Source organism: Spodoptera frugiperda, chromosome 19, assembly GCF_023101765.2.
Source record: "Spodoptera frugiperda isolate SF20-4 chromosome 19, AGI-APGP_CSIRO_Sfru_2.0, whole genome shotgun sequence".
Lineage (NCBI taxonomy): Eukaryota > Metazoa > Arthropoda > Insecta > Lepidoptera > Noctuidae > Spodoptera > Spodoptera frugiperda.
The window spans coordinates 2,918,059-2,940,805 of NC_064230.1; the positions used below are offsets into that span (position 1 = coordinate 2,918,059).

The 22,747-nt window shown below is 35.5% G+C and overlaps 2 protein-coding genes across 2 annotated transcripts in view; one reads left to right on the forward strand and one right to left on the reverse strand.

Annotated features, from left to right (window-relative positions):
- Positions 1 to 21,216, forward strand: part of LOC118281215 (uncharacterized) — a 74,430-nt gene extending 53,214 nt beyond the window's left edge. The window contains exons 2-9 of the mRNA XM_050700927.1: positions 174 to 816; positions 10,463 to 11,343; positions 14,678 to 14,802; positions 15,352 to 15,491; positions 16,602 to 16,737; positions 18,027 to 18,133; positions 18,679 to 18,812; positions 19,303 to 21,216. Of these exons, the coding sequence (XP_050556884.1) occupies positions 214 to 816; positions 10,463 to 11,343; positions 14,678 to 14,802; positions 15,352 to 15,491; positions 16,602 to 16,737; positions 18,027 to 18,133; positions 18,679 to 18,812; positions 19,303 to 19,402 (2,226 nt within the window). The 5' untranslated portion in view covers positions 174 to 213 and the 3' untranslated portion in view covers positions 19,403 to 21,216. The remainder of the gene's footprint in view (positions 1 to 173; positions 817 to 10,462; positions 11,344 to 14,677; positions 14,803 to 15,351; positions 15,492 to 16,601; positions 16,738 to 18,026; positions 18,134 to 18,678; positions 18,813 to 19,302) is intronic.
- LOC118281190 (zinc finger protein 880) overlaps positions 1 to 22,747 on the reverse strand; it is a 218,039-nt gene that overhangs the window by 5,836 nt on the left and 189,456 nt on the right. The gene's annotated exons all lie outside the window — the stretch shown is intronic.

Here is a 22,747-nt window from a genome sequence, read left to right on the forward strand (position 1 = left end):
ATTTATGACGTCATCCGTTGATCTTATCGTCGATAGTCTATGTGCGACTTCTGTCATCTGTCACTTGTCATGTGTCGCCACATCCATTTTACCCAATTTACTGTTTTTCTTAGATAAGAATCTTTAGATGCTTTACAACGAATACTAATACGTTTTTTGTTTCATTGTTACAGATGTAAAAAGCTGATTCGAGACAAAATAGAAACATTAAGTATGGGAAGCGCTCGCGAGTCACAAGCCAAACCTATCCCAATGGAGAACACAAATAAGAAATCTTTAAAAACCCTAGTGGTATCATTCTTCAGGAAGAAAAAAGAGAAACCTAAACGGAAGAGTAAGAATGAGATCACAGAAGTCAAAACCGAAACCAAGGAACCAGAACAAGTACAGAAACCAAACATCGTAGCAACCATCTTGGAAAACTTCGACAAACTAAACCTTGATGACAAGAAACCAGCAAAAGATGATAAAGAAGACAAAACAACAGAGGAAGAAGATGAACTGGAAAACTTCACGTTCAAAGTCATAGAAGAAACGAGAAACGAGAGGATCCACTCACACTCTTCAGAAGACAGTGGCTTCTCAGACACAAAAGACCAGGAGTCAGTGGAGAAAGAGAAAGAGGTAAAAACAGAGACTAATGATACTGATGACTTGGCAGAGGACTTGGAGAAGCTTGGCATTGATGATAGTAAAAAGAAGAAAGAGAAGAGATTGCAGACTGTTCACTTGTCGAGGACTCCCATTCGTCACATCAAAGGTGGATACGCACCAGCAGTTGTTCCATACCCACAGCAAGATGAGAGTTACAGTAAGGTAAGCAATTGAATTTTTTAACCTAACTAGCTTCTGCCCGCGACTTCGCCCGCGGAAAATTTAAAAAATTTGAGTTGTACTACCCCTAACATTTAGGGTAATGAAAAATAGATGTTGGCCGATTCTTATAGATACCGGATAAGCACAAAAAATTTCATCGAAATCGGTCAAGCCGTTTCGGAGGTGTATGGCAACGAAAACTGTGATAAAAGAATTTTATATATTAGATAGTGATTTCATAAATCTACTCAACTCCTATTGTTAGTAGCGTGATTCGTGATTTATAGGCTATGTAACCTTCCTCGATTAATGGACTATTCAACACAAAAATAACTTTCAAACCGAACCAGTAATTCTTGAGATTAGCGCGTTCAAACGTTATAAAAGTTGTTCTAAAAGTATCTGCCACGGCTTTAATGGGAGGCAGTGTTGTGTTAATAGAAAATGAATAATATATATCTGTCACCGGAAAATAACAAGATCCGTAAGTTTATAAATTTACTAGGAAGTTTATAAACTTTTGTAGGATTGATAAATTGATAAATTTACGAAAATGTGGATGTAAAATATTACAATTTATCTGCCGTTTAGAATCCTACGAAAGTTTATAAAATTCCTAATAAATTGACAAACTTACGGATCTTGTTATTTTCCGGTGACATATCTACTGTTTTTTGGAAACCTGTTACCATTTTCCTTGCTAACTTTAAAGATACATACAGGTGAATCCCCAACGTCTTTTAAGCAGACAAGACTACATATCTGAGGCTCTTAGGGAAAGTACCGAATTTTTAAAATCAGATGCTAATATTATTTAAAAGTTTGTTTTTTGCTTTGTATTTGTGTGTGTATGAGTGAAACCGGTCAGGGCGCTTACACTTGAAAACAATCTCAATGTCAATGCAATTTTAATTCAATATAATCTTAATTATAATTATTAAATGTCCTTTTATTATAGGTAGTATAAAAGAAAGGTTAAACCGCATCAAAATCCGTTGCGTAGTTTTAAAGATTTAAGCATACAAAGGGACATAGGGACAGAGAAAGCGACTTTGTTTTATAAAATATAGTGTTATGTAGTAGCAAAGGTAAAGACGGTAAGCGGACATAGACTTAGTCCATGAAGCAAGTATAAAGAGGAGATGCCATAATGTGATTGTGCACTGTGACACACAACACGGCTCTGTCCAATGATATTATAAGTAAAAAGGTGTAGATAGGACTTTGTTTTATACTATGTAGTGATGTATACTATGTACAAACACACGTCTAGACAATATAGTATTTGTAACAACTACCATGTTCTTCTTTACAACTGGCATTTATTCAATTCAACTCAATTGCTTGAATATTTTGTTCATTTAGTGTTATATTGTCACGTAGCATGATTACATGAGTCATCCTAAATGAAGTTGTTTTTGAATCCCGTGTTACATGTCTTCTGAGTTTGTGTGGGTGCTTTTCCACCAGAGATGTGCTGTGCTACGTTGCTTTGGATGCGTTTGGCTTCCACCAATCATATTTATTGGTTTTTTATGGGGATAGGTGGCAAACGAGCAGACGGCTCACCTGATGGTAAGCGATCAGCGCCGCCCATAAGCACCCGAAACATCAGAGGAGTTACAAGTTCGTTGCCGGCCTTTTAAAAAGGTGTATGCTCTTTTCTTGAAGGTGGTACACATAGTTTAGCGCTGGTGAAAAAGGATTCAGCTAAGCTATGTTTTTATATAGAAGAATGCGTGCTATGGATGGCTTCTCTACTATCGATACATCGCATACTCAAGCTGCACATCTTCCTCGCACAGCTACATAGCTTAGCATCAGTGGAAACGGTCACATAGTTTCACTGCTTAGCTATTACATCTTCGCAGCATAGTTACATAGCACATTTCTGATAGAAAAGCAATCTTACTCAATCATGTTAAAATGGTTTAAGAAATCGGAACAGTTGCGTTTGATTGATCGATATTCTTGATTGCTTAATATTCTATAACTCCATATAACTGACCATGAAAAATAGACAATTTCATAATCAAAATATTTTGACCGGTCTCAAAGAATTTTAAGTGACGCGACGCATGTCACGTTACAGTTTGGCTTACCAAGGTCATGTTTTGAATAAATATTTTTTAGATAGCAAAGGAGAGACAGTTATTAATATTTTTTATGGAACACGCCGTAAACGAGCAGACGTATCACCTGATGGTAAGCAATCGCCGCCGCCCATGGACACTTGAAACACCAGAGGCGTTACAAGTGCGTTGCCGCTCTTTTGGGGGTTAGGAATTTAAGGGTTGTTGAGGATTGGGAAGATTGGGAAGTGGGGTAATTGGGCCTCCGGTAACCTCACTCACACAACGCAAGCGTTGTTTCACATCGGTTTTCTGTTCGGCCGGTGGTATCACTCCGGTCGAGCCGGCACATTCGTGCCGACGCATGGCTCACACATAAAAATTAAAGTTTTCAAACTAAATAAATCTATAATTGATACAATTAATAAAAAAAAACATCGAAATATGTTTGATTTACCGCGAAAACAACTGTCACCTGTCAAATACCAAACATGGCTATGACATCATCACTATTCAGCCATGATTTTTTTTTTATTTAGAATTTTCTGTAATATTTATGAATGAATGAATTGTTTGTATGAATAAAAACAAATTAAAGTAGGCTACCTGATGTCTACAAGCGAGTGTTGTAAACCGCAAAGCTAATATGTTAAACTCGTTTTTACTCAATAATATACTATTGACGTAGCTACGTATATATAACCTGAGTACCTCATACGCAATACTGAGAAAAAAAAACATTACCGTTGTACGACAAAAAAAGAAAAATTAAAAAGCAAATATAGGCATATTTGCTTTTTAACGTTGTATTATATAAAAGGTGTTACAAAATGTCTATGAGTTCAGTATTCAGTCATAATATGACATGCAAAATACATATTTATCTTAAATATACAATTATTTCGGGAACTTACATTGCAGGAATTCTTTAGTATTTTTTTTCATTCCGGGACAGCAAAGTAAAATTACTGGACATGGGACAGCACATAAAAATCCGGGACAATTTCGGAAATCCCGGCCATTTTTCAACCCTAGGTGTACCACAAAAAGTCAAAATCATTTATATCAAATAGAGCAGGAAGGCACTTTTGAACGTCAAAGCAAAAATTATAATAATATAAATAACGTCTGTCTGTCGGTCAGTCCTCTAGTTGCTCTATTTGCTCGTTCCAAAGTGTAGATTCCTATGGAGAAGAACGAGCAAGAAACTCCATAGGTTACTCTTTTTCAATCAGATTCACAATACAATACTTGGTTACATTGTTTCGATTACTTCAACTATGTGAGAGAAAAGAAGAAAAATTTAAAAGTAAATATGTAAGGGCGTGGTTAACAGCGAAATCGATTCGCGAGTAGCTAATTCGTTTGCAAAGCGACAATATCGATTCAACAAGGCGTACTTCGTTTTAATATTCATCACGCAGACTGGATTTTTGCAACACACATATTGTAAGCGGAAAAACAGGCACTTGCTATAATTATAGGTAGAAGTACGTTGTATATACAGCTAGTATATAGTTTATACATTACAAGGCCGTTCGCTTAGTTACCGTACTAAACTAACAGATGGCAGTAAACTCAAATACGCGGTCGCTTCACATGGATACTAGATGGCGTTGATTCGCAATGACTGCAGAATTTTCTCGGAATAAAGATATTTTTAGAATCTTTATTGTTATTTTATTGTGTTGAATGTCATAAAAGTCAGTGGTTATTTATGAGGCGTTAAAAGACTTTATTTTTGCATTGATTGGTTTAGTCAGCGCCGGCGACATATTGGCGCGCGTCGCAAAATGTCTCAACAAATAAAATAAATTAAATACAATGTTTAATATTTGCACAGCTGCGTATGATGTCACAATTAATATTCAATTGTTAATAATTACTTCTGTTTATTTAAGAAACTTAATTTTAATATATCGCTCACCTAGTAATACATTGGCACATCTGCAAAAAATGCGAAATTAACTTTATATGGTTTACGTGTTTAAAAGTGCATATTAATCTATTTATTTCCATATTCATCGAGAGAGGTCGTAAGTGTCATTATACCATTATTGTAGTTTCCCCCTCACGCACGTAAAACAACGGTTCATTGGTCAGTAAACTAAAAACTAAACAAGTCAGGTAAACTATGAAAACCGTAAATGTGCCAATATATTACTAGGTGTGCGATATATTCAATGCCATTTTGTTACATGAATGGGCTAGTATATTATGAAAGGTACACGCTTGTCTCATTCACACAAACACAAAGAGACAACCTTGATCAATCTCAATAACCTATCTATCTATAAATCACTTATTAAAGATAAAATTTTATCACTATTAAGCAAATTAAAACAACGTCATGCCTTTTATCCCCGAACGGGTACACAGAAGTGCACATTACGGCACGTAATGCCGCTATACAATGTACTCTCACTTTTCACCATTTGTGTTATAAGTCCCATGTAAATGGGGAGTCAATTGCCATATGGCAATTTGCTCACCTCGTTTATGGAAAACTAGCTACTTCTGCGCGGTTTCACCCGCTCTGCTCGGCTCCTATTGGTCATAGCGTGATGTTTTATTGCCTATAGCCTTCCTCGATAAATGCACTATTCATCACAAAAGAATTATTCAAATCGGACGAGTAGTTCTGGAGATTAGCGCGTTCAAACAATCAAACAAACAAACTCTTCAGCTTTATAATATGTATTAATATAGATATAGATACAGTACAGTATAGGATTTCTCAGTAGTAGCACGGAGTCTGGAATTGTGCCCAGTATATGGCAATATTACATGGGACTTATAACACAAATGGTGAAAAGTGGGTGTACATTGTATAGCGGCATTACGTGCCGTAATGTAAACCTCTGCCTACCCCTTCGGTGATAAAAGGCTTGACGTTGCCAGTTGCCATAATTTATTAAGGTTTATTAGCAGACTGGATACCGGCTAAACCAGGTCGGATCCTTGTTTACACTTTAAAACAAGTTTATTTATAAATAAACAACGATCCGCCATGTTGAAAATGTGTGAATGCATATCTTGACAGCAATGACGTCAGACTATAAGATGCAATGACGTCGCGTCCATTGCAATAGGGATGTTGACAGGCTCAAAAATAAATTATTACAACTTTTCAATACAATAAAATATTCAAAAATAATCACACTCTCATTCATAAATTTTATGAACTACTTAATTTTCGATTTTTTCTAGCTACATTTCTAGAAATAAGTCTGCTATTTGACGTCAAAAACTTATGACGTCATAATAGAGTATTTCATACAAAGTTCATAGAAAATATCGTTTTTGACGTTTCGAAAAAAGTATTGAATTTGACTAGTAGGAAACATGCCTATTGCTTTTTTGTTCCTAAATACCAATTTACCTTATACAAATAGGAAAAATATTTTAAAAATGACTCGTCATGAAGAAAATATTTTGTTAACATCATCGGCGTAGGAATGATGATATAAAAGTTAAAAAACTATTTAGCCCGTTAGTCAGTTAGGTAATGAAAAAATATTAGACACGTATTTATTTATTTAGTCATATAGGTACCTAATTGAATTTTTGTTGGAAGTTTTTTCTAGTATGGTATAAGCCGGTAAACGAGCAGACGGATCACCTGATGGTAAGCAATCGCCGCCGCCCATGGACACCTGAAGCACCAGAAGAGTAACAAGTGTGTTGTCGGCCTTTTGGGGGTTCAAATTTAATCCGTTTGGGGAATCGACGGTTGGGAAGGGCGATAATTGGGCCTCCGGTAACCTCACTCACACAACGCAAGCGTTGTTTCATGCCTGTTTTCTGCTCGGCCGTGGTATCACTCCGGTCGAGCCGGCCCATTCGTGCCGAAGCATGGCTCTCCCACACTTAAAACTTGCTTGTTCATTTACTTGGCAAGATGACATTCATATAACAGGTCTGTTTCGCGTCACTCTCACCACGTAAAGCGGAAAGACTCCATATTTATAAGTGAAATACAACCTTTACAGGGTTCCGTAGCCAAATGGCATAAAACGGAACCCTTATAGATTCGTCATTTCTGTCTGTCTGTCCGTCCGTATGTCACCGCCATTTATTTCCGAAACTGTTGGGCCTACATAGTTGAAACTTTGTAGTATGGTGTATTCTGGTAACCGCTATTCTAGTTTTGAATGAAAATTAATAAATTTAAAAATTAAAGGGCAAAAATTAAAGCTAAAAAATATATGCTGTAGATTTCAATAGAAACTAACAACGAAAATTAGTTTGAACCAGATATCATTATTAGTTTTGTATTAAATAATACATTTTCAAATATAACTTTGTCGTTCATACAAACACTATGTAAAGTAAAACCAAGTTATTTTATAACTTTTATATTATGTCATAATTACCCTTTTATATTATGCGGAACCCTTCATGGGCGAGTCCGACTCGCACTTGGCCGGTTTTTTACACGAACATACGATCTGTATCTACCTATATTGAAATGACCAAGTCTAAAAATTATTGATGTACGTCAGATTCTCAAGGAAATTATCTATACCGTTATTCGCATGACGTCTAAAGGAAATTCGAATATAAAATTAGCTTTCCGTCCCCAACTACCTACGTCCACTGTTGAGAAACCTTTTAGAAATTGCATTTTAAAACCGTTTTTAAAAATCACTTTCTGTCTCTGTTCATTGGTGGAAATTACATCTAAATTCGCTTAGTAGTTTTTAGTAAGAATTACTCCAATTGCATGAAGTTAAATTGAACTGTATGAAGACAGCAGTGTATTACTGGATTCCCCAACAAACCCTCTTTTTTGAGGGGTTCCCCCTCAATCATTCAATCAGTGTCAGACTCTTACTGACTAATGAGTGTCAGACTCTTACTGACTAATGAGTGTCAGACTCTTACTGACTAATGAGTGTCAGACTCTTACTGACTAAAAACCACCCCGTTCCTACACTTGCTTTTCGAGCCAGAGCCCCGGTAAACCCGCTAGGTAGTCCGCAGCTCTGGATATACAGCGCTAGCTACGCCCCTGTCCTCAAGACAAAACCCTCTCAAGTAGAGGAGTCTCAAAACTGTGAAGAGATATATTAGATTTAGATTAATGATACATATTTCATATTATACCTATATCTAATACTAGCTACTTTCGCGCGGTTTCACCCGCTCTGCTCAACTCCTATTGGTCATAGCGTAATGTTTTATAGCCTATAGCCTTCCTCGATAAATGCACTATTCAACACAAAAAGAATTATTCAAATCGGACCAGTAGTTCCGGAGATTAGCGCGTTCAAACAAACAAACAATCAAACAAACTCTTCATCTTTATAATATTAGTATAGATTAGAACTTAAGACGAGATATTTTCCATGTTTATTTATGTCCATGACTTTCCGATATGTCGGCACTGTTGCAAGCGTCATAATCACGGATAAATTCATCCGATTAACGCACGTCGCATGTCAAAAAATACCTGTATAAACGGAATTAAAATGAAATAATCTTACTGTTATTGTTAGTATTAGTGTTAGTGACCATGTCAGTTTAAAAACTTATACCTGTCTGCAAATTTAAAGACGATAATTATTATTGTACAACCTTTGACCTATACGTCCGCTAACGCAACTGTTGCACTTGTCTACCCGGATGCATTGAAAGAATTGCTTGTTAATTAACATTACGTAACATAATATTTGTTGTAAACTCAAAAACTATTGAATACTACTTAGAATATCCGCTTACCTTTTTAAATATGTCTTTTATACCACTTTATCGGACGGTTAAAAGGAAATCTATACTAATATTATAAAGCTGAAGAGTTTGTTTGTTTGTTTGTTTGTTTGTTTGAACGCGCTAAACTCCGGAACTACTGGTCCAATTTGAATAATTATTATTGTGTTTGATAGCACATTTATCGAAGAAGGTTATAGGCTATAAAACATCACGCTACGATTAATAGGAACCGAGCAGAGCGGGTGAAACCGCGTGGAAGTAGCTAGTAGGGTATAAGCGACATTTTGGTCAAAAATGAGTTTATTATGCTATCCTACGTAAAATTTTCCGCTCTTTCGAATGCGCTTACTCTCATGGCTCTACGATGACATTTTTGACGTTTATACCCTAGCAAAAAAAAAACATTTTCCTAGTATTCTTTCGACGACCGACGAGTTTAAACGGCTCTGCTGAACATTTAATTTTTTGTCGCTTATACCCTATTTCCTTTTAACCTTATGTAGTAGCAAAGCTTACGATCGTGCTATAAAGAGGAAATGTCATAATGTGGTTGTGAACTGTGTCCCAAAAATACGGCCCTGTCCAATAATATTATAAGTAAAAAGGTGTAGATAGGTTATAAGCGCTCAGAAAGTGACACATTAAAATGCATATTCCCATAGTTTGCATATGCATTGTCCCATAGTTTTGACGTCGTATTGTAGTTACATTGTTCCTACATATAAAGGGTGTCCCAACAAGAACGCAAGATTTAAATTTTAAATAAAACGCAGATATTTTTAAAAATATCGTGATATCTTTATAATTTCGTAAAGTAGAGAGTATGAGGTTATCTATGGAACATACATCGGGCAGATGGCTGCCGCTGGTTTGCTGAAACATACGCGATCTTTCAATGAAATTTTCAATGACCGTTTTGCATAAATGCTGCGGTATTTCATTAATACAACGTCCAATTTCCTTTTAAGGCTTGAGTCGTCGTCGGCTTATTCGCATAAACCATCGACTTTAAGAAACCCCAAAGAAAAAAGTCTAATGGTGATAAATCACACGATCTAGGCGGCTAATTCTGGTCTCCAAAACGTAAAATAACACGACCGGGACATGACTGATGCAACAATTCAATTGTTTCTCTGGTTGTATGACATGTGGCGCTATCTTGTTGAAACCACATGCCTTCCAAATCCATTTCTTCAATTCGAGGTACGAAAAGACTGGTTATCATTTTACGATACCGAACACCATGATTGACTGTTTGCGCTTGACCTGGCTCATTTTTAATCGTGTAGCGCTCCATTTTTACTAACCTCGTACCTTATACTAACAAAAAATAACACTTGTTCAAATGTCAAACAATGATACTTCGAATGGCGCCAAATTTAAATCTTGCGTTCTTGTTGGGACACCCGTTATATACAATAGGTAAATGATCAAATAATGTATCAGAGATATTGTAAAAAACATTTTTTGAAAAGAGTAACGATGGAGTTTCTTGCTCGTTCTTCTCCATTCGAAGCAACACTTTGGAACGAGCGCCTAGCTTCACTGACAGACAGACTGACGGACAATTTAATTTGACGTTTCAAAAGTGCCTAATTTAGGATTAATTGAAATAAATGCTTTGACTTTGACTTTGACTTTGCATTATCGACCATGTAAGTCTTAAAGCAAGCACTGTTCAACGTAGACAATTATTATTAAAAAGTAATAGCTTTTCCCGCGATTATTATTATTTTTCCCTCTTACATTTTTACGTAATTCTATGGTCTTAAGCATACATAGAGACAGACAGCGGCAAACGACTGTGTCTTATACTATGTAGTGATAAATCATTAAATGTCCTTTCTTTCACTTTCCAGATCAGCTCAATAAACAAACGCGCGCTCTCAGGCGGCCAAGTACTAGTAAACCAGTGTCAAGCTCCGGACAATTTTTCCGAAGTCAAACAAGCATTGGAAACAGTACAGAAATCCTCACAATACTTGCAAAATGACAGGGAAACTTATCTACAAGACGTCATGGATTTCATTAAAGAGGATACGAACGTGAAAACTATTCCTCAAGTCGTTGTGACACCAGAATTTCAATACCAACAGCATTCGTCCCTAGAATACATCAAGAAACCTCCAATCACGAATTATTCTGAGCAATACGCAGAAAAGACTATGCAACATAATGAATTGATGCAATTACTTGAGCAAAACTGTGATATGTCACCACAATCTATGTCCAACTCAATAGACCAGTTTGGACAAGAAGAAATAACTGAAATTTTCAACTACGTCCAGAAAGAATACAACCAGACTTCAAACGATGGTTATTTCAATACAGAATTCACTTACCCAACACCACCGCGATCCGAGACAGTCCCGAGCCCTATGTCCGCATCACCAGGGTCTTTCTACCCCACAAACTCCGAATACACACTATCCCCGGAAAGATCCCCAACATACAACAGTGATTATGAAAAGTACCAAGAGATCCCTAACTTTGATGAAGAAAAAGAAGCTTTAGAGAAGAGAGCTCGCGAACGCACCGCTTCCATATCTTCAATGACGATGAAACAGTTTAAGGATATGCAGAAGGAGATTGTACATAACTTTTCTAAGAAGAACTGCTGTGAAGTGACGAGGAAACCTTGCAAGGAGTTGTTCAAGGAACACCTGCAACGCATCAGCCCGGCTGTGAGGAAGAATTTGTGCATGAACTTTGCTAAATTAGATCTGACAGAAGCTTACAAGTGAGTTTGTTTTGTTTATTTTATCATTAGTTCTTAGATCTAACCTCCAAACTCAGAGTAATTTAAAGATTACTTAAACAGCTATTCCGTAGTAACTATTTTGTATCGAAAATAATTGCTAAAGACTGAGTTAAGTAATCATTTAATGACTCTGAGTACGGCGGTTAGTCTCTCTCTCTCTCTCTCTAACACACACACACACACACACACACACACACACACACACACTAATGCACTATCGCCTCAGACCACCACAGGTTGGGCCCAGGAGGGTTGTTACCAACTCGGAGCTGCGGACTACCTAGTCTACCTAGCCTGTTAGACTTATCGGGCTCCGGTTCGAAAGCAGGAGTAGGAACGGGGTGGTTTTTAGTCAGTAAGAGTCTGACACTTACTCTCGCCTCACCCAAGGCGGGAGAAGTCATTGGATGATTACCCCCTAAAAAAATCCACGCTTAATAGGACTTGTGATGCCAGTTTAAAAATTAAAAGGTTTATCACATGTATAATTTAGTCAGATCGTATGATACCCGTGGAAAGAGTTGAGTTGGCGATACATGGACTGTACTTAGGATCATCAAAAGCTTATGTTCTAATGTAAAGAGATTGTCCAGTCAACTGATGGTAGCGGTGACTGTCCAGGCGACTCATAATACAAAACGACAAAACATATTTTATATGTTGAATTTCAAGCTAAATTGATGAAAAAACTATAATATTCACAATATATTTTCCTCATATATATTAACTCGATGGCGTCAATATAACATACATATATACACATAAAACATACACATAGCTGTTTTACGAGGAAAATTAAAACATATTATAGTATGATTGATTCATATATTTCTTGCTCGATCTCTGTAATGGCAAATGTCTATTAAAATGTACTCAACAGAGAATAAAAAAAAAACTCAATGTATGGCTTTTACGTAAATATTGCATACCAGCTTCTGCCAGTGGCTTCGCCTGCGTTCCTGTGGGATAAAACGTAGTCTACGTGCTAATTCAGACCATAATTTACCACTGTTCCAAATTTCATCCCAATCGCTTCAGCCGTTTTAACGTTATTGAGTAACAAACATACTATGTGACCGTTTCCACTGATACTAAGCTATGTAGCTATGCGAGGAAGATGCGCAGCTCGAGTATGCGATGTATCGATAGTAGGGAAGCCATTTAAAGCACACATCTTTCCATATAAAACTAAGTCCGTTTCCACCAGTGCTAAGCTATGTGTACCAATGAATATGATAGGTGGAAGCCAAACACATCCACAGCAACGTAGCATAGCACATCTCTGGTGGAAAAGCACCGTTGTATCAAGTCCATACATGTTTCTCATTACTGTTTTAGAAACAAAACAAAAAACAAATGAAAAATATATTATCTTCTAATATATTTATAAATTTCTCAGTAGTAGCACGGAGTCTGGAATTGTGTCCAATATATGGCAATAGGCTCACCCCCTATTACATGGGACTTATAACACAAATGTTGAAAAGTGGATGTACATTGTATAGCGGCATTACGTGTCGTAATGTGCACCTCTGCCTACCCCTTCGGGGATAAAATGCGTGAAGTTGTGTGTGTAGACATAAACATGCTAAATATCCCGTTTCGATTTCTAATACTAATATTATTTAATACCTAAGGACGTATAACGGTATATGGTTAGTGATTCAAATAGTTTGATACAAGGTCATTTTTTTTTTAAAAAAAAAGTTGTTTATTACGACTCGGACGGCGGACCCGCCTCCCAGAATAATTCTCGGTAGCATTTTCCTATACGGAAATATTTTTATAATACCTAACTATCGTTAGACATATTAATCAGTGTGGGAGAGCCATGCTTCGGCACGAATGGGCCGGCTCGACCGGAGTGATACCACGGCCGAGCAGAAAACCGACGTGTAACAACGCTTGCGTTGTGTGAGTGAGGTTACCGGAGGCCCAATTCCCCCTTCCCAATCCCCAATTCCTGAACCCTTAAATTCCTAACCCCCAAAAAGCCGGCAACCCACTTGTAACGCCTCTGGTGTTTCAAGTGTCCATGGGCGGCGGCGATAGCTTACCATCAGGCAATCCGTTAGCTGATTTATACCCCAATTCGATGAATTGACAAAAAGAAAATCTTAATTTAATATAGAGGACAAAAAAGTGATGTAACAAATTAAGATTGGTTGACTTTTAGGGATAAATTCGAATTAAAAATTTTAAAAACCAATTTTCCTTAATCCTTATATATTGCTTTTTCCTTCCTAATACGGCGAAGGATAAAAATAGACGTTTATTAAAATCTAGATTAATAATACGTTTAGACTAATAAATTAAAAGTAAAAAAAGTCATAATTACTAATTTCAAATAGACCAGGAAGGCACTTTTGAACGTCAAAGCAAATATAAATATTAATAACGTCTGTCTGTCGGTCAGTCCTCTAGTTGCTCTATTTGCTCGTTCCAAAGTGTAGATTCCTATGGAGAAGAACGAGCAAGAAACTCCATAGGTTACTCTTTTTCAATCAGGTTCACAATACAATACTTGGTTACATTAGATTCTTATATTGTAATATTCTATGTCTGTTTCTAATATAAAAAAAACTACCTTTTACTACATGCATATACAAATACATACGATACATACCTACACCAATATATGGCAATAGACTCACCCCCTATTACATGGGACTTATAACACAAATAGTAAAAAGTGGGTGTACATTGTATAGCGGCATTACGTGCCATAATGTGCACCTCTGCCTACCCCTTCGGGGATAAAAGGCGTGACGTTTTATAAGCTTATTTCTAAATTAATTATTATGTTATCGGCTTACTCACGTAACTGTTTGACGAGGAACTCGACTAGTTTCAAGCCATGCTAGAGGTTCATATTCATGAGCAGCATTCCGCGACACACGACGCGGCGATTGTCGCGCTGCTACTGTACTATACTGGAGTCATGAATATGAGTCTCTAACATAGCTTGAAACTAGTCGAGTTCCTCGTCAAACAGTTACGTGAGTAAGCCGATAACATAGTAATTAATTTAGTATGTCTCACGAAAGTTACAATGAAATTAAAGCTTACCGTAAAACGGGGTGAATAGAAACAAATCAGGGGTGAATAGGAACAACATTTTGTTGTGTTTTCACGTAATTTAGAACTGTTTACACCATTTAAATATTTTTATTAATTCATTATTAAAACCAAAAATGCTCTATTAAAACCAAAAATATGAAAACAAACTAATAATCCTAATAAAAAAAAATGTTTCTATTCACCCCCTGAGTTTCTATTCACCCCATTTTACCGTTATGTCTTTCAATTCCAGTGTGTTGGAACCTATCCTGAAAAACCTGTCGAAGAGTTCGGAGAAGGAAGACGTGGAATACTGCCTGTTCACCATGGTCTGTGAGCGGATGCTGGCGCAGGACCCGGCGCTGTTCGTAGGAGATGGTGAGTCAAGGCACAATTTCTAACCAACCCAAGTTCCCAAGTTCATCTTGAAATCCTTGTGACCATCAGGCGGCCTACACTAATTCAACGAACGAACAAAAAAAATTTCGCAGATTGCATACTACAATTCTATTTATTGCGTACTTTCGTGAACAAATTAGAACGAATGAAATGAAGATAAATAAATAGGTTTTGATATGAAATTAAAAATAAAACGTTATTTTAAGTAATTTTATTAGTAAATCAATAAGACCTGCGGCCGAAGATTAAACGAGGAACTTCTGATTTGAACGCCGTGGTGGTCACCGGTGACCGACGTTATCGGAGGATTTGCCTTCAACAGTTTTCTATTGGCAGTCAAAGACTTAAACCTTGAGTTTGAGCCCACTTCACACAGGAGATTTGACAATTAACACGATAAAGAAGAAAATCAGATGATGATGAAACTATCTCATTTGTATATTAATTATTTTTTTCATCACATCGGCGGCTCGTTGTTCGTCAACTGAAAATGCCTTGAAAATGATCAAATATCTCTTCATTCCACAGCCGGCCTAAGCATCCTAAAGTCCGCGGCGCTCCGGTGTCCCAGCAGGCCGCTGCTCACCAGGTACCTGGTGGAATGCATCCGGAAAGCCATCAAAGCGAACCCCAGCCTCGTCGCGAACAGGGAATATATATTCCATGAGGTAATGTCACAAAACAAACACATAATTTATTAATATTAATCACTAGTTGGCCCGGCAAACTTCTTACCGCCTTAAACATGTTATTCTTGCAACTTTTAAACCTTTCCTGGACTTCTGTTAATAATTCAAGACCAACATTACCCAAATCGATGCAACCGTTCTCGAGTTTTAGCGAGACTAACGAACAGCAATTGATTTTTATGTATAGAGATTATGTATTACTAGCTACTTCCGCGCGGTTTCACCCGATCTGCTCGGCTCCTATTAATCGTAGCGTGATGTTTTATAGCCTATAGCCTTCCTCGAAAAATACACTATCCAACACAAAAAGAATTATTCAAATCGGACCAGTAGTTCCGGAGATTAGCGCGTTCAAACAAACAAACTCTTCAGCTTTATAATATTAGTGTAGATTATGTTTACTATTCAATACAATAAAATACTCAATAATAATCCTTATTATCAGACTTCCTTTAATTTGTATAAACGAGAACTTAATTTCATATTTTTCTACATTTACTTTTTTTTAAGAAATAAGTCACTGGGGAGATGTACAATTCTACTTAAAATATTGTAGTTCCTGTCCTTTATAAGAGATGGCGCTATCTTATTAAAATTGCACTGATCTAAAGTAAAGTTCTGACACTCCTGATGCACTGTTGCTGCGGTGGCTGGGCAACCGGCTGCCGTGCAACGTGTAGCGGGTTCAATTCCCGCACGGAGCAAATCTTTGTGTGATCCACAAATAATTGTTCCGGGTCTGGGTGTCATGTGTATGTGAAATTGTATGTTTGTAAACGCACCTACGACATAGGTGAAAATCTTAGCGTGGAGCATTGTTTTTTAAACTTCCTCCCGCCTTACCCCAGGGTGCTAGGAGTCATTTGATGACTTTCCATACTAACAAAAAAAGTATCTAAGTTCGAAATCAGTCTTCTACACTGAGCAAACTTTATGGTGAACTTTCAAGAAAAACTGTGCTTTGTGCTTTTTCATTCCATCACTTGCAAATTGGCAAAGTTTAAAAACTAGCATTATATAAGTATACACAGTACCTCCTGTTACTGATAAAGGTATTTAAGTTATTAAATATCAACTGTTTGCTTCCAGGTGGACGCTTTGGGCGATAACTTGGTGATAGCTTGTGCGCGCGCGGGGGACGGCTGTGCTGACGTCCTGAGCGAGCTGGTGCGGCCGTGCGACGGTCAGCCACCGCTGTTCAGACTGAGGCACACCAACGCTGATGGTAAGCCTAGTAGTTCTATACTTAATATTATGAAGACTTTAAGTACTTTAACTATGTGGCAAGGCTCGGATACCGGTTAAATTTCCAACCCGCTATTATGTACTTGAACGCCAAACCTTTACATTGGGTTTCGTTCGTATAAACCGGTTTTTTTAAACCGGTAATTGGAACAGTATTTTCATAAAGGTTTTTACAGATTAAACGGTTTAGAACAATAAAAACCGGTTAATACGGACGCACATCAAAGAAACACCGCGCGCTGTTCAGATTATATTTAATAATAATATTTCAACGCGTTTACCGACATGCCCCTCGTCGAATAAACCGGTTAATTTTGGTTAAAATAAAGTTCGGAGGAAAACCAATATAAACCGGTATTTTTTAAACCAGTTCCGAGCCTTGATGGTGGTATTTAATCATCAAAGTGTGGGAGAGCCATACTTCGGCACGAATGGGCCGGCTCTACCGGAATTATTTATTTATTTATTTAAACTTCATCACAAATACAGTGAATGGCGGACTTAATGCCTTAAAGCATTTTCTAACAGTCAACGGGTAGTGCAGAGAAATGAAGCGAATTGATACTAAGTCATAACACAAGCACAAAAGAATAAATTTATGAATACAATATATCTTATACATACATAATATATATATGAAGATACATATTATATACTTTGTTAACAACCACTAGCAACACCAGACAGATATAATGTAGGATGTTATTATAATATAAAAAGGATAGTATTTAATTACTAAGTCATTTATTCACAGCCTTTTTGTTTGGACATAACATAATCTATTTCAAGCTATCATTGCGTTCGATTTTTGGTTCAGATAATTTTAATATTGGTTTTTGTTAATAGCATTTTGGCATCTCCATTATCACCTGAGGCTAGATCTCTGTTTCATTTAACCATTTCTTTTTTAAGTTTAAGGGCAAGCTAAACCTGGTTTAGCTGCTTTTTGTGTACCTATATCATTATATCATTTAATTTTGTATCATATAATGGGGCTGTCATGTTCCTATTAGGAAAAAAGCCCTAATAAAAATTGATTAAAAAGAAAAGCTATCGTTGCGTTTTGTCTCCACTTCTGCGTGTCCGTACGGGAAAAGTAGGGGTGCTAACAAATGCATTTAATCTACACTGTTTATCAACACACCAATTATCAACTTATGTTTTTTTAAACTAAAAAATAATTTAGCGTATTCTACTTTGCTATAAGCACAGCATTCTTACGGAAAGAATAGCAGTGGTAACTTATACATATATTGTATATTTGTGCAGGATATACAGCCTTGCATGTCGCCTGTAGTCAGCACAGCGCGGCCAGTCCCCGTCTGCACACCGTGCACGTACTTCTTGTGCACGCGGACTTCGATATTACTGAGGGGGTGAGTTTATTTATTTCACTATGAACAGATAACCGATTACTTTTGTGCTTGATTTTAATCATTAGAACAGTGAACTTAGTACCAGGTTCTAAACTGATGAAGTTTCCCTGGAAAGTGTATAATAAACTCGAAAAAAAAACGTAAAACCTAATACGAGAGTTTGTTTCATTGTCGTACATTATTACAAGAATATTTTTATGAAATAGAGCGGGTTTTGCACCTGATAGTAAGACCTAAGTAATCGGTCACACACAGTAATCGGAAACACCAGAGGAGGCTAGCTTTTTGGGGGTTAGAGAAGTCTGGGAGGAGGGAATTAGGGCTCCCATAACAAAGTCAAAGTCAAATCATTTATTCCAATCAAACCATGAATAGTAATAAACTTTTAAAATGTCAACAAATAAAGAAATAGTAGTCTGTCAGTCTGTCTATCAGTAAAGATAAGCGTTCAACCACACTCTGACGCCGGTTTCCGCCGAAGCATAGCTCTCTTACGCGAAAAATGTATAGAGTTAAATTATTTATGTGTTATATAATTGTTTCAGGATCTAAAAGGCGGAGACACAGCCCTGCATCTAGCTGTGAACTCAGTACACTGTGATCTGCAACTAATCCTGATGATCTTCAAGAACATCGACCGGAAGGAATGGAAGAATCTGGCGCACCATCGTAATCTCAGGTAAATACTATATTTATTTATAAAATCCTATAAATAACCTATTTTTTTATTTGCCCATCTGTCCATCATTATCAACAACAGCCTGTGATAGTCCTCTGCAGTCTGGACTATGTATAGTTAGCAACGCAACATCACGCCTTTTATTCCCGAAGGGGTCTGCAAAGGCAGAAGCGCTCCTCTACCTTTGCAGACCCCTTCGGGGCACGTAATGCCGCTATACAATGTACACCTGCTTTTTACCATTTGTGTTATTAGTCCCACGTAATAGGGTAGAAACAATAGTGAGCCTATTGTTTCAAAGTCAAAATCAATGCATTTATTTCAATTAATCCTAAATAAGGCATTTTTGAAATATCAAGTGTCTGTCAGTGAAGCTGTTTAGTTAGCATGACCATATATCCCAAGCTGTTTTTAAACAGTTATTAATAATTGAACTATTTATAATTAAACTATTACATTAATATAATTAAACTATTTTTTTGTCCCACAGTGGTAAGACGCCGTTGGATCTAACGCGCACGGCCGCGAAAAACAAATCACGTGTCGAGTACCCACAAGAAGTGCTAGATTTCCTCAAAAAATGCCGTTAACAGTACTAAAAATACAATAAAAATAAACGCTAAGAATAAAAAATCTAGTGTTTATATTATTATCTAAACTAAAAAAAAATCACACCTGTACATTATTGGACAAAGATTTTTATACACTCTGTATATAATATCGAAGTCAAATCTAAGAATTTGAAACCAACAAAAGTATGTTAAGGCCATAATTGTTTGCACTAACTTGAAAAATTACAAACGAAATTAGACTTTATTTCTTTAAGCAATGAGTCGATTTCTATTCGAGAAGTAGATGGTTAGTTCGTGCAATTATGAGCTTTACATTCAGAATATGTTACATCTCGCCTAAAATGGCTTAAATTGAAAAGAAATCAAATTCAATGTCAATGTTTTAATACATTGCCTTTAATAGCTGTTGTATAAATGTTTTAATGACAATAAACATATAAAAATGGAGATTATAATACATAATTATAAATATACCTGGACTTTACATGACTCTCATCATAAAAAGCGACTTATTTCGGGCGAAAAGCGTTTTCGGTCTAAATTAAAAACAATATTAAAAACCAGAATAACTTCCACGAGGTTTTCGTCAAGAAAACAGCTCAAATAAGGAAGTTATATTAAAGAAAAGTACAATTTTAATATAAGTTTTATAATCGAGATCGAAATCATTTAGCTCTTACTAAAAAAATGGCAAAACATCAGCCAATTTGTTCCTAAAGTTCAATGAACTTTTGACATAGAATAGACAAAGTGAATGTTTCAAAATGGCGGATTTTTCAACTACGTGATTTACGAAAATAATGTAAGTCAACACCTAATTTTTACCTATTTTAAAATCACAATAATGATTGAAATGACTATCTATTTACAAAAAAATCAATTTTGTAATATGTTTAAGGTTATAAAAGACCTTAAAACAAGAGAAAACGCTCGGAATTTACAATACGTACGTTTTAAGTACTAAAATATATATAACTTCGTATGTTGTAAATACGAAAGGAAACTTATTTGAATATATGAATCAATTGATTACTTGCTCTCAAATTGACATGAAAATGCACTTTTATTACCGAAAAAACGTTTGTATATAAATAAAAAATAATATTTTTGATAACAATATAACTATTATTATGTATTTTTACAGAAATGGTTGTGCAAAACACGATTTTAGGATTAAGTTTAGTTTATAAGATTGTTTTAAGGTATTATTTCGCGCCGTAACTAAGAAAGAACTAAATTAATATTAATACATTTCTGATTTACTTTTATTTTAATGACAAAATACCAAATTCCGTAAAATAAACAATACATAAGTGAACTTTTATTTGAAATTTCAAAGAAATTTCAGTATAATCTTGTTGGCGCGAAAAATATTAAGTTTGATAATAACTAGTTAGTTTTCTTATACCTATATTGTAGACATTTTACTAAAAACAATTATTACTGAATATAATTAGAGTCAACATCACGCCTATCCCCGAAGGGGTAGGCAGAGGTGCACATTACGGCATGTAATGCCGCTATACAATGTACACTCAATTTTCACCATTTGTTAAATATAATTAATTATTTTAATTATGCTTAGTACTAATGACTTTTAGTAAAATATCTTACAATATGGGTCATAGTTATTAAAATAAGAGCGTATTAAATATGTTTTAGGTCGACAGCCAATCGTGGCTCATGCCCGAATACTGAAACGCTACTCAATTTTAAGTTGTACTTAAATATCGTGCTATCTCTGTCATTTTATAAAGAATTGATAAGGACAGAACTAGTTTTGAGAGCGTCTTAAAATTGAGTAGCGTTTGAGTATTCGGACATAAAGTTTTTCTTTTCACGAAAAAATGGCGTCGACGAATAATTGAAAGGAAATGACTAAATTTTATCAGTCACAGTTATTATATAATTAATATTGGTACCATTACTTATAAGTTAGAAGTTGTTACAATTATAATTTTAGGTTAAGATTATTAAAAAACCGATTTGACTCTTCGATTGTTTTAAAAGTTGTTATTTTGACAAGCTGATGCAAATTACATACGTATTTCTTCGTTGTTTTTATTATGAAATGATTAAAAATCATTTTTATTGCCAAAACAACTATTAATTTTGAGTCAAATTGTTGATTAAACTAATGTAGTATTGTTTTTTCGATTATTAAATTGAAGAGTTGATCTAGGACTTAGTATATAAGTTTGTTAGTAATTTTGGCGAGTTATAGTAACGCAGTGCGTCTTTTTGAAATTGAATTGTTTTATCAAATTGTGATATGACATGTTTTAAAAGTGTTAAATTCAAAATATGATAAAAATATAACGTTCCGTCAACAATATTCAATATTGAAAACAACGCCATCTGTACTTTGTCTCACGGAACTAAACAAAAGAAACAGAAATTGACATCTAATTTCACTTAAAAGTGTAACAATGAAAAACGTAATAATTTTATATTTATTATGATTTTAAAATACTTATTAGTGAATGCAAGTATTAATACATTGCCATGGACATATTAATTTAACGTGAATTTTAATTATAGGCGCACTGTAGACTCTGCCTACCACAGCATAATTTTATTATAATATTACTTGAAACGGCAAAAGGTTTTAGTGTTCAAACTAAAACTATATATTATAACGAATAACAAGATAGATTATAGAAATATTGAAGTTTTGTATAATTCTAAGCGTCTAGTTGTAAGAAAAAATAAATTGTTCACAAATTGAAACATTATTATGTATTTTTAAATGATATAGTATGTACATTGTTTATACAAGTTTTTCTTATGTGTCAAAACGGTGTGAATAAGATCGGAATTTAACACTTTAATGACCAAATATAGGGTGGCTGGTAATTAGTGAACGATATTTAAACACGTGATTGTACTCATGATTACAAACAACTTTCCCAAAGAAACGTTTTTTGTATACTCATTAGTTTTATTTTTATCACAATAACAAAACAACAAAATTTCGCGCGCGTTTGTTTTAGCATGATCAGCTGTTAGCACACGCCCGCGTCATAGGAAGACTAGTAGGTATTTTGGATCTTACGCGCGCGTGCTAAAGAAATCGCCACAGTGGTATTCAAATAGTAAAATAAATATTAAAATATTGGTAATGATTATTTAAAAACAAGTAAATTTCGTTCTTATTTACACCTTTATTGATTCTAATACAATCAAGTGTATTTTAGAGACGATTTTACAAAATAAATAAGTACATAGGACCGCCTGTTTTGACAAAATTTTACATAAAATGAAAACTTTCGATGAAAAGTACCTTTAAAATGTGATTTTTAGGTTATGTCCTGAAATATGTTATTTATTTGTCTAAAATTTATGTTTTTTATTGTTTTATTA